Genomic DNA, 13,256 nt, shown 5'->3' on the forward strand with positions numbered 1-13,256 from the left:
GTCAGTGTGCGGGGAATAGTGTCGTCCAACGTAGAGACTGCGCGTAGCGAGACCAGCAAACAAAACTGGAGGCGTAACAGGCACATACGATATCAGTCGTTGTAGTATGAAGTTCAAGATATGCACGGCGGATTTGCGGTGGTTTTGCTTTGTCAGGTATTAGAAACTTCGTTTCCGCCAGGAATCGAAACCTTGACGACGGTGTTGACGACGGTGTTAGCGTTGAGGTTGACGGCATGTGTAGCGTCGAAGACGGGCGGTCGTCGGGAGGCTGTGGCTTGTTGGTAGTGGTGGGGGGAGCATGATGGAGCATGAAGAGGTTGTGTGAAATGGAGGTTTTGGGTTGTTTGGACACGGGCAACTGCTCGTGCACGGACACTCACACAGTAAAGTGTATTAATGTGTAAGAGCATCCCCACCGGTACGCAATCAAATCAAATCATCAAATAACAACACTTGGCACAGTTTTTAAAAAAAAAGATTGGCTCCCTAGAATTTGGTTGTTTCGTTATTTGGCTGTTTGATGCTTCGGAAAGAACTGCCCCACCGAAAAGAACCTGTGGTTCCATCCAGATAGGTCAGCACAGTAGATAAGGCACAGCCACATAAGGCACTACAAATCAGCACATAAAGTCACCGACGGCCGCCGTCCCCCCAGGGGTGAGAGGGCCATCGGTGTTCATGGCATCACAGGTTATGGGCCTCACGACTAACCACTGACATCGATCCGTCCAACATCCACCCTCGCCACCGGGACGAAAAAACAACGCGAACGACGACGAGCAGCGCTGACAGAAAACCGCACCACTAACGCGACAACTAACCCGCCTCGTTCTCACAACGCACGCAGATCTCGACATGAGTCAAACCGTGCGCCACCCCCAGGGACAACTCCCCAAGCTATCGACCACCAACTTCCCATTTTGGTACGATGCACTTGAGATCTATGCACGCACCATCGATGCGCAACCCCATCTCATCAACGCAAGACAAGCAGAAGCAGACCCCGCCGAAGAAACGCAACAGCAACAAAAAAGCGATCTGCTTCGCCAAGCCATCATGCAAAGCATGAGTGACGAGATCATCAGACTCGTCCCACCACACATCCTACGATACGACCCTCATACCATTTGTGGTATAATCAGACAAAATGTAGACAGTTCATCCATCGAGAACCACGAGATCCTGGACGCCGAGGCAAGGAACGAAACATATCGTCCGAACCAAGAGCTTACAGAATACATCCATAAGCACCAAGACATCCGACACCGCATGAAAATATCCGGCTATCCGAACATCGACTCGGAAAGGACAACAGTGCGGTACATGATCCATGGACTGTCCCAACACCCAGAAATGCACACAGTAGCCATCATGATGGCGACACACCCACCCAACACGATCAGAGAATTCACAAACACCATTCAACAAGCACAGCTCATACAAGCACGAGCACCGCCAGCCCCGTAGATACCCCCGACCGCGCAAAGCGACAACAGCCCCAACACAATATGAAAAACCAAAAGGGCACGACGGCAAATGGTGCAACATACACGGCAGCATAACGCACAACACGGCAGACTGCCAAACACGTAGACCACGCCGATACCAAACGACAACCAAGCGTCAAAGAAAAATACGACGCAGCCCAAAGAAGGTCAAAAACACGCAGACCAAAGCGAAGAGGAAGCGAAAAATCACTCGCATCCCAACTGCAGTCGGCAGCACCACACCGCCGCCGAAAACACTCAGCCAGGCACGACGCTACCCAGACGCAAAAAAATGGGGACAAGCACACGATGCGGAACTGGACCAGCTAGATGCAATGAAGGCCATCGATTGGACATCTCAAAAAACGGGCGGCAATCGAAAACAAATCCTGCCAACAACCATGACCTACAGATACAAGCGAGACAAAAATCAAACGCAGCACAAGGCGCGTTGCTCGATAAGGGGTGACAAAATGACACCACACATCCACTATGACCCCGAAAAGACGGCCACCTACATGGCCGACAGAGCAACTGTACGAACACTTTTTGCACTCGCTGCATCAATGGACATGGTGATCGAACACTTCGACATCACCGGAGCCTACCTCCATGAGAATTACCAACATACAAAAAAAGTGTATGTCTGGCAACCGCAGAGATTCAACGGAGAATACAAACACGCGGCCACACATGGCCAACTGAAAGGGAATGTCTATGGCACACCAGCAGCCGCGCACACGTACAGCACCCAACTGCACGCCCATCTCAAGAAACACGGGTACAGGCAGATGAGGTCCGATACGTCACTTTTCACCAAACGAGAAGGTAAAAACAGAATTTTTGTTGGCATCAGCATGGACGATTTTCTCCCAATCTCAACAAACAAAAAACTCATCGACGAACTGTACGCCATCCTGCAGAAAAAGTACAGCGTCAAGAGGTTAGGCAGGCCAGCAAAATATCTCAACTGGCAAATCAAGTACGTCAGCGGAGGGATACACATATCCCAACCTGCACACATAGACAGTGTAGTGGAGCTACTGTCACAGACCGGGTGCAACAGCAAAAAAACACCCTACCTCGACGGAGTCAGCACGGACCCCCCCGGAGAAGACGAAGCAGAACGGTCCGATATTGCCACCATATATGGCAAAGCAGTAGGGGAAATCCGGTACATCGCAGATAGCGCAAGACCGGATGTCGCATTTGCAGCAGCGATATTGGCAAGGGCACTCAAGAAACCCACACAACGCCATTGGAACCTCCTGCAAAGAACGGCACAATATCTTCACACCACCAGGGAAGACGGAATCCTCATGCCCAAAGGCAGCAAAAAGAGCGTCCACATCCGAGCATTTTCCGACGCAGATTATGCCAACGACAAGACCAGCCGCAAGTCGATCAGCGGAATGGTAACTCTCGTCAATGGAGCACCGGTCCAGTGGCTGGCCAAGCAACAGCCAGTAGTAGCCAAAAGCACCTGTGAAGCCGAATACATCTCGGCAGCGGAAGCCACAACGCAAACGCTTTGGCTATACAACCTCCTCGACGAGATCAAGCTACCCACAAACACGCCCACGCTGCACATAGACAACACAGCAGCTGCCCAAATGGCAAAAAGCATGGGCGCCACCAAGCGGAGGAAATGCATAGACGTACGGTACCATTTTCTACACGACACCGTACAACAAGGCCACCTCAAGATCCTGCGAATTCCCTCCAAAGAACAATACGCAGACATCTTCACGAAACCGCTGAAAGCGACGATCTACCGCATGCACAAGGACAACATCACCGTCCGCGCACCCTGCCCTCGCGTCGGGGGGAGTGTGGTTCCATCCAGAACCAAAACACAGACGCTCAGACAACGTGCACGAACGACAGACACTGTAGTACCATCCAGATAGGTCAGCACAGTAGATAAGGCACAGCCACATAAGGCACTACAAATCAGCACATAAAGTCACCGACGGCCGCCGTCCCCCCAGGGGTGAGAGGGCCATCGGTGTTCATGGCATCACAGAACCAAATGAAGTACATTCCCCTCGTACTCACCATCGCATCCTTGTACTCACACTCGTACTCACCCTCGTATCGCACCCTCAGTCGTAGTCGCACGCTCACTCGAAACCCATCCCGCGACCTTCTCCCTCGCCACTCTGTCTGCACTCCTTCCCTCTCACCTCCACCGTGGACAAAGACAGACTGCCGGCGCTGTCCTCCCTGCTCACGGACAGCACGCGCTCCCCACGCGACCGCGAGCAGCGCGATCCCGGAGAGAACATACGCGCCGGCGGCAGCGGTGCTGCGGCGGATGATTGGCTCGACAGCCGCGAGCGATGTTCTCCTGCGGCGGCTGCTGCTGCTGAGCAGCGAATCGCACTGCGCTAGCACTGTCTGCGCTTGTGAACCTGTCGGAGGACGAGGCGGCGGCGGCCCTGACGCACGCGGACGCGGTGCGGCTCGCAGCGCAGGTGGTCCTGGACGCGGACGTCGTCGCGCTGCACGCGGCGCTGCTGTCCAACCTGACGCGCTTCGCGCCGGGCGTGGACGAAGCGGAGCGCGCGGACGGGTTTCGGGAGAGGGGCACGCTACTCGTGCTCGTGGAGAGGGTACCGAGTATTCCGAATGTGCTGCGGCTGTCGAATGCGTGCGCGAGCCAGGAGGGGAGGGACGTCCTGTTGGTCGAGGGAAGGCAGGCGGAGAGACAGCTGTTGACGAGGTTGCTGAGATTGCTGGAGGCGGGGGAGGCAGAGAAGAGGCTGGCGAGGGCGAGCTGGGTGCGGAACTGCGCGATGGCGGACGAGTGCCATGATGTGTTGGTGGGGGTACGGCGGCGGTCGCAATGTGCTTGGGGAGGTCAAAGGAGGTGGGACGGGAGGAGATGGCGGAGATTCGCGCCTGGTTGGTCGAGGAAGTGTTGTTGTTGTGTAAGAGCCGGGCGGGGAAGGACGCGCTCAGGGATGGCGGGGCCGTCGACGTTCTGGAGGGATGGAAGGGGGAAGAGCATGCACGCCGTAGTGAGCATTCTGGATCGGCGGGAGACACTGGTAATCTCGAGGCAAATACCGCATCGATGCACTTTTGGTGGGAAGCCGTTTCGGTCGACCAATAGAACGTGCACAACTGGATTGTCAAGGGTAATCAAACAGAGACTATCCGAACCAAATTCTTGATATTTGGTTCCGATTTTTAGATCGACACCAAAAATTTGAGGATTTGGTTGCACCGGTGGGGATTTCAATCGACATCAAATCATCAAATTTTGGTTGTTTGGGTATTTGATTCTACCGGTGGGGATGCTCTCACTCTATCGTGATTTTACTCTGTATTGTCGGCGACTTGCGTCAAAGGGCAGTTGTCGATGTGATTGGTGATGGCCGAAAGCGATGATGAGATTGGAGTTTATTTTTACCTTATTCCAGACCCAAAGTACTGTAAATTAGTTGATTTGTCGGCAGTGAACTACAGTACAACGCAAGATATTTTTATATTGGTGGCCATGAAGGCGGGTCTTAGCTCTGTTGTAAATAAAGATGTAAGGTATATGATAAGGTACACATTAAGTTAAACAAACGGCATACACCGATGCTGTAAGTAAAGAGACGTTAAATTAAAACAAAGGACAAATTACAGTTACAACGCTGCTTACAGTAAATGTTTACTCGGTAAAATTCCTGAGTAAACATTTACTCGCAAGCAGATTAACATTTACTCGGTGTCGAATTGATGGTTGCAAGTAAATGTTTACTCAAGAATTTTACGTAGTAAACATTTACTCGCAATCAGATTAACATTTACTCGGTGTCGAGTTGATGGTTGCAAGTAAATGTTTACTCGGTGACATTTCCGGGTAAACATTTACTCGCAAGCAGATTAACATTTACTCGGTGTCGAGTTGATGGTTGCGAGTAAATGTTTACTCGGTGACATTTCCGGATAAACATTTACCCGGTGTCGAGTTGATGGTTGCGAGTAAATGTTCACTCCTTAACATTCCCCGGTAAACATTTACCCGCAACCAGGTTAACCTTTACTGTATGGCCTTTAATGGCTTACGAGACATGTCATACAATCATTATAAACTGAGTGACATGTGATTGTTTATTCGACGATAGGATATCGAGTATAGGTTTACTGTTCCTCGCTTTGCTTGACAGTTAACGTTTACTTACGGATAAAAGCGCGCGAAACCGGAACAATCCTCTCGTATTGCTGCGAACAGTTCGATTTTTAGGTTCCATATAAAAAGGGACCCGACGTTTTTTTATATCGAGCGCCGACCATCATTCTCACGGACGTCACTCTTTTGTTTTCTTGCGCGTTCGTTTTTTCGAAACCGTCACTCTTTTGTTTTCTTGCGCTTCGGTTTCTTTCACACTTGACCGCTTGCTGTTGTCAAGAACGGGTGTGGTATGTGTCGCTCTGTGTTTCGTTTTCTAGACAGACAAATCGGGGATCTGACATTTCAACTGATTTTTTAGCCTCCGAGTTGTGTCTGACCGACATGTGCAGACAGGAAAAATAGCGCGATCTGCGTCCGTCGAGGCCGAGAGGACAGAGTCGACCCCTCACGGGGTCGATCGCCAGGTGAGAAATCTGACCTTGGCGGGGCTATAGCCACAGCGGGTGAGCCCGCTGGGGCCTTCGATACGCTTCAAGAAAGGGAGCCCTCGGCAGAAAAAGAAGGCCTCGAGGCGTGGAGCCAACTCAAAGTGTCCCCACTTCCATAACCCCTTTTTCGCTACACGTCCAGTCTCAGTTCTAAAGCCCGCAAGTTGCTACAGGGCGCAGTATGAGTCTGTCGAGGCTGTGGGGCTATCCCGCTGTCAAGCACGAAACGAAGGATGATAGGCCCTCTCCGAGTTTCGCTTCCCCAGTGAAACGAAACGCCGCCGCCCTTGCATGTAAAGGCCTCCATGCTGTCGTTTCTATTAAGTGGAAGTAAGCAATGATATCTTAAACGAAAAAATAGCGTGAACTTTATTTGGAATGCAAGATCATATATCCCCTTTCCTACGCTTTTGAATGCATGGACTATGCGCTGCGACGCGTTTGGGGAAAGCAGTTCCAAAGATTTCGAACCTACGCTCATGAATGCGGAATCCTATTTCTAGCATGCCGCATAGTAGTAAAATGGTTCTGCTCGCTGTGCGAAAACCATGTGCAAATCGAGCTGTCGGTATGGCATGCTCATATTGAGGTTAGCGCCCCGAACAATTGGCTGCCAAACACACAAGTTGATACTGTCCTTGCATCACGTGCAGGGCCTTTCTGGGGGCGCAGCAGGATCTGAAATGTTCACATGTAGCGTGTGTTTATGTTGCGTTTGGCAACCTGAAAAGGGGGGTGCAAATCTCATAATGAGTTTCGAGTACCAAAAAAAGGGGCTCGAAACTCATTTTGAGTTTCGAGTACCAAAAAAAGGGGCTTGAAACTCATAATGAGTTTCGAGTACCAAAAAAAGGGACTCGAAACTCAAAATGAGAATTGGCCTCGAATCATGCGCAGGGGCGCTTGAATGGCCTCGAATCATGCGCAGGGGCGCTTCAGGGGCGGGGCAGGTACTGTACTGTTCACATGCACAGTATTCTCATTTTGAGTTTCGAGTACCAAAAAAGGGGTTCGAAACTCATTTTGAGTTTCGAGTACCAAAAAAAAGGGACTCGAAACTCAAAATGAGTTTCGAACCTGCAGAAAAAGGGATTCGAAATTGAGGTTGAGGTTTAGATCTACAGTAATTGGTACAGTATGAGTATCTGTACCAGCATCTCTTTGTCCGTTTTCTATTTTAGTCTCACTTGTAGTTTTTTTGAACTCTTTCTACTTCGTCAAACCTATGAGAAGCTTATCTGCCGTGCTGTAGTCAGTTGCGCCCTTTCAAAAAGAGTTGAAATTTTCTTTGCCAATGACGGGTGATGGATTTCTCGACAAACGTCGAACCATGCAATGGACGTTGAGAGTGATTCATCGTTCTGGCAGTGATGTACGGGTACCCGGACTGTACAGCGTACGATAAAAAGAGTTCTATCCGTTCCGGTTCCATCCAAAGTGATCAGCATAATGACCGGGCCACCCACGGGCAACCCACAAAAAGGAAGGTCCACTAAAACGGGACTAAAATCATGATGTACTGTATCTATAAAAAATACGTAACAAGGATATTAAATGTCATGGATGCAGCACTTCGCGAGAGAAGCGGCCCTGGGCTTCGTATGAGACACCGGTTACGCACCCACGTACCTACGGTACCTCGCTTACTCGTGCTGGATCTTCCAGCCTTCAACTTCTTTTGCATTTCTGACTGAATGGATAGCCTGCAGGATTCTGGGAGTACAAAAACGTCGCTTCGCTTTATAGGAGGTCTCACGCGTCTAGAGATGTCTAGAGATGAACGCCGTTGATAGGCATGTAGAAAAATCGGGACCCAAGAAAACCCCAGAAAAATCAGATAGAAAAGGGTTCAGGGGATAAGGTCTGCTTGTCTTGCAGTCCACAGCTGTGTGGCTCTTTAGAAAGAATGCAAGTCGTACATATCGACATTTTTACTTACCCGACATGCAAATTATGAACTTTGTTGTCTAAGTTCCCCGATACAGCGATATATCCTTTGAGTGCGAAGGCGTTTTTGAGCCATTTTCATTGATGGAATATGCTGTTCAGAGTATGAGCTCATTACCAACCTGCGGAAACCGACGGCGGTCTATCGTACCAGCTGAAGATACGGAGAACATTGTGAGAGAGAGAATGATGTGGTCTCGTGTATGTGAATTCTTTCATGAATCTACCGATGATTTCCTTCGTGGTATTCGGTTTTCATGTCATCCCGAAGACTTAAAGGAAAAAGACGCATTTGAAGAACTATGTTCTAGGTCGATCCACTATTTGCGTGATGTCGTAGCCACCACAGTTTCGAAAACACTGGACAGCAAGACGTACAAGAAAAGCTATATGCCTGCCGCACGTTCGCAACATAAGCGTAGAATAACTGCCCGCATCGTGAACCTTGCATGGTTTATATCGGTGGGTAGTGACGAACCTTATTCTAACTGCAGCGATGATGGGGTTAAGTACGCATGCCAGCACCTCGTCGCCGAACTTTCCCTGTTCAAAGCAGTGGCTGGGAGCCTGCCTCGGTGGTTGCGCTTGTCGTCTCCTTTTACTTTTCTCTTCATTCGTCTCTGTGCGATAGACTGCCACGTTATTTGGCAGAATGCTATCAATCATGAGGGGTTTGGCATTCAAAATACTCCCGACATGGTTGATTCGTTTCGTGAAGACAAGTTCAACATCCGCGATGTGGTTGAAAAGGTCAAGAATCGAGTTCAAACACAACTTCTGTCCATTCGTCTCGGATTCGTTCACAACGGCGACATTTCCATCGATTTATATGATCCCGCCGCTGTTGACGCTGGCCAGCTTGCAGATAGTGAGGTTTATAGTGATGACATAAGCGAAGAATTAGACCGTGTCGCTGGACTTGTTGTCGCGCTGAATGAGGTTGTGCCGCTCATTTGTGTTGTAGATCAACAATTTTCTGAAACGCTTAGTGCCCTTTGGAGATCAGAAGGGGGTAGTTCCACCAATTGGAAATGGAGAAAGCCAGAGAAGAAAGACCTTGGACTTGCTGTTTTTTATGAAAACGGAAATCCCATGGACATTTTTCGTCACATGATGCTGAGTATTGAATCCAGTAAGACAAAAATGAAAGAAGCCAAAGCAGATGCTGAGACAGAGCTATCTGCTCTAGCCGTCATTAGTCACATGTGCGCAGAAATCGCAAAGATGAAACACAAGACATTGAGTGTGTATGGCTACATGCCAGATGAAGAAGACACTGAACTTGATATCCGAAATGTTCCTCTACAGAACATGGTCCATGGCGTCTGGAAGTCAGCGGTGCGTGCGAATGTGCGAGTCCATGAAGCCCTTTCATCAAAGTTTGGCGTGGGAACAAAAGATTTACGCAGTGCACTCGGTGTTCTGAATGAGACATATTGGACTGGTTTGGCAGTGAAAAAGCGAGATAGTCCTCGGTACAGCATACAAAAAGATGTTGTTTCAACTTTTTTTCATGAGTTTGATCTGCACAGACCAGTTCTCTTCCGTTCGTGAAGCTGCCACCGAGTATGCTGCGCAAATGGCATGAATGGAAGTTACTCACTAATGAAAGTAGTGTATGACCAATGAAGTAAAAATCGGTTGTTCTTCAATTTGTTCACTGATAATGTAGAAGTCATATGACGGGAGGTTCCCTGGAAGTGATCTCCCTTCCCGGTACACGGGCTCAAACATCTTACATCCATCAGACATAACCGTAAGCAATGACATATATCTTTCTACGCTCCCTGTCTGCTTCTGCTGAAGCGAAAAAGCACATGGAACTTCTCTGAAATATCAGCAATGTAGGGTTCTGCACATATTATCGGCGCAGAACGCAAAGGTAGTAGTGCACACAAATAATGATACCACACTTCCTTACCAGGCAAAAACGCTTGAGCGGGGCGCAATAAATACTGTACTCTCACCATGAGTTTCGAGTGCCAAAAAAAGGGGTTCGAAACTCATGAGTTTCGAACCCCCTAAAAAAGGGACTCGAAACTCAAAATGAGAATGGCCTCGAATCATGCGCAGGGGCGCTTCAGCTGAAGCGCCCCTGCGCATGATTCGAGGTGAACAGTATCGATACTGTTGTAAAATGGCGATCGCCATTTTGAGTTTCGAGTACCAAAAAAAGGGGCTCGAAACTCATTTTGAGTTTCGAGTACCAAAAAAAAGGGGTTCGAAACTCATTTTGAGTTTGGAGTACCAAGAAAAAGGGACTCGAAACTCATAATGAGTTTCGAACCCCCGAAAAAAAGGTACTCAAAGCTCAAAATGAGAATTGTCTCGAAGTATGCACAGGGGGGCCAGGGGCGCTTCAGGGACGGGGCAGGTACTGTACTGTGCGCATGTACAGTATCCTCATTTTGAGTTTTGAGTACCAAAAAAGGGGCTCGAAACTCATTTTGAGTTTCGAGTACCAAAAAAAGGGGCTCGAAACTCATTTTGAGTTTCGAACCCCCGAAAAAAAGGTCCTCAAAACTTAAAAGGAGAATTGTCTCGAAGTATGCGCAGGGTCGCTCCAAGGGCGCAGCAATATGTGCGATTTTAACGTGTGCTGTACGTTTATATTGCGTTTCACAGCTTCAAAAAAGTGGGTCTCTTGTTGGGAATGCCCGTAGTGTGTGCTTGGGAGTGTGCCGGGCCCCGTAGAATAGTACACTAAATATGGGTTGGGAACCCATGTTTTTTTGCTTTGAAACGCAAGATATGTCTCGATATGTCAGATGTGTGTTTAGTTAGAAAGAAGGTTCGGTCTCTACAGCTAGCGTCAATATCTCTTCCCGTCTGGGGTTCTTCCTGGCCTTCTAAATCAAGAAATTAAGCCTCGCTGACGAAATTTGTCTATTCTTTGACATGCCCCTGAAACCGTCCTCGCAGAGAAACACCACCCAGATCCAAACAGATAACGTCACGGTCTTATCATTCTCTTCCAATACTGTAACAGATATTATTGTTTTCCGTACGCACTTAGGGTGGAGCCGAGCCCCAATGGGCGAAAGACTTCCCGTAGTCTAGGAACAACTCCTCGCCAGTGCTGATTTCCTGTATGGTCTCAATGATGACAAGCCTGTTCGAGCGAAGCTTATGTTTGCTTGGAGAAGCCACCGATTCCACAAACCGGACATTTGCTGTACGGGAGTGCTTGGCATGACGGTCTTTTACATCCCTGTCATCCGGAAGATACCGCGGATCATTGATGTAGCCTGCGACGCAAAACCGTGCCGGGACGATGAATATGGGATGCTCCTTATCTTCGGCGTCAACTGCATTACTGCGCAGTTCGACGGCCTTTTCAGCGAATCGCTTTTTTCGAACCCCTAGAATACCACTCCCGTAAACCTTGGTGGTTGCATTTTGACCACTCAAGTTCTTGTATACCACTGTCCCGTAGTAGGTGAGAATATCTTCTCCCTTTTTGAAAGAACGCATAGCAAAAACGCCCCTCCCAGCAGAAGTATGCCTTATCGTGGACTCGCAAACAACGAAACCTTTCGCGGCAGCCTCCAGGCTCATGAGAGCCTCTGCGTCCACTGTATCGAGAAATGCTCTGTAATTGCTCGGCCATAAGTCCGGAGGAGTATTCTTGTACTTGAGTGCCAGGTCCACATTACCATTCATGCACGATAGATAACGGTGAACATGTATAGGGAGCCTCTGATAAATCGGTAGGCCGGGAGGTGCGTCCCACAATGATGCATGCTGTGCAGCTTCCCTAGCTTCCAAGTTGGGGTGAGCCAAGAAATCAATAGCAAAGTCAATCTCCTCGACAGAAGCAGTGATATCCGATACTGGCGAGGTGAGCTGTTTCGCAAAGGTTTGAAGTACTCTTACAACCGCGATCTCGACGCATCTCTCATCGAAATCGCAACCAACAAACTTTCGATGCATTGGTAGAGTGAGGCACGCCTTCGCTGTTGCGAAAGTCCCTCTGTATGGGTCGAACACAATATCACCAGGTTGGGAGAACCTTGAAACCATCTCCATCATCAGTCTGATGCTCTTCTGCTCGGGTCGAAGGAACATTCGGACATTCTCATCCACTGAAATGTGATCACTCCCTCCCTTTGACATAGAGCTATTCCCAGCTTCTGGGAACATTACACGCTCATCACCCTCAATGCGAGGTATCCCGTCAACGCAATTTGTCCATGCCGCGTGTCGCAATGGAACATACCCATGAGGTATGTAATTGATTTGCTCGAGTTCATCCTTAAACTCCAAGCCTCGTTTCCAGAAATGAATCGCCGTCTGCACAATTGACATGTGGCTGCATCCCTTCCGATGGCGTTTCTGGAAGTAGTGACCCGGTGCCCGTATGAAGTTGAGGGGGATTCTTTCAACGTTGAATACCTTCTCGTAGACTTGTCTCAAAGGCTGTGAGGCATCATCTTCATCAATACCGTTCTTGAGGCGCTTATGATTCTTAAGCATGAAATACCACTCTGCGAACTGGAGGGCTGAGCAAAAGACAATCCCGTGTCTACCCGGTTTGAGAACACGGTCGAAGATAGCAACACACTCCAACATGTCAGATCCGGAAAGCTTGTCATGGCTGGAGTTGGGAGATTCCACCTCCCTGCGCGTGTTATAGGGAGGGTCTGTCAAGATGAGTTGCACCTTTCCATCTAGGTAGAAGCCACTCTCTTCGGCATCTGTCTCAAGGACATCGGTCATTGGGACGTCGTGAATGCGGCAGAAAGGACTCATCGTCTTCATGACCCTGTCGTAGGCGAACTGATACCGCTCTTCACCCCTTGTTCCAGACGTTTTATGACGCTTTTCTGGTCTGGTATCCTGAGGATCCATAGGGACCCTATTACCTTCTTCCTTGATACCTTCTTCTTCATCTTCGTCCTGCGATGCTTCCATTGCGCCTATATCAACGGTGTCTTCAGTATTGCCCATAGAATCGACGTCAATAGCAGTGACACCATTGTCAACATACCCTATCGCTGCTTTTGTAGGTGCAGATAAGGAAGCGAAAACGGGAGCAACGGTGTCTTTCTTCTCGCACTTGTACTTCTTGACAAATTCCCAGTCCGTGTCTTCCGCACATTCGTATAGGTACTCATGCGTAGAAACCTCTTTCAAGTGGTGAAATAGCATAGCAGTGAGTTCCCTAAACGCGTAATCTTGCTCCTTGGTCCTCTTCCAAGC

General features: G+C 49.0%; 2 protein-coding genes across 2 annotated transcripts; one reads left to right on the plus strand and one right to left on the minus strand.

Moving 5' to 3' along the window:
• Position 1: 1 nt before the first annotated feature.
• CHC_T00005002001 (hypothetical protein) lies at positions 2–238 on the minus strand. Its single transcript, XM_005716318.1, has one exon. It carries the CDS (start codon positions 236–238, stop codon positions 2–4), a length of 237 nt encoding a protein of 78 aa, XP_005716375.1.
• A 3,569-nt stretch (positions 239–3,807) lies between these two features.
• Positions 3,808–4,308, plus strand: CHC_T00005003001 (hypothetical protein). The gene has a single exon (XM_005716319.1). The coding sequence runs from the start codon at positions 3,808–3,810 to the stop codon at positions 4,306–4,308; it is 501 nt and encodes a 166-aa protein (XP_005716376.1).
• The last annotated feature ends 8,948 nt before the right edge of the window (positions 4,309–13,256 follow it).

The sequence above is a fragment of the Chondrus crispus genome, genomic scaffold (assembly GCF_000350225.1).
Source record: "Chondrus crispus Stackhouse genomic scaffold, scaffold_260, whole genome shotgun sequence".
NCBI lineage: Eukaryota > Rhodophyta > Florideophyceae > Gigartinales > Gigartinaceae > Chondrus > Chondrus crispus.

What these genes read in the sequence shown, in the direction of transcription:
- CHC_T00005002001 (XM_005716318.1), bottom strand. Translation starts at nt 238, where the DNA reads ATGCCGTCAACCTCAACGCTAACACCGTCGTCAACACCGTCGTCAAGG.
- CHC_T00005003001 (XM_005716319.1), top strand. Translation starts at nt 3,808, where the DNA reads ATGATTGGCTCGACAGCCGCGAGCGATGTTCTCCTGCGGCGGCTGCTG.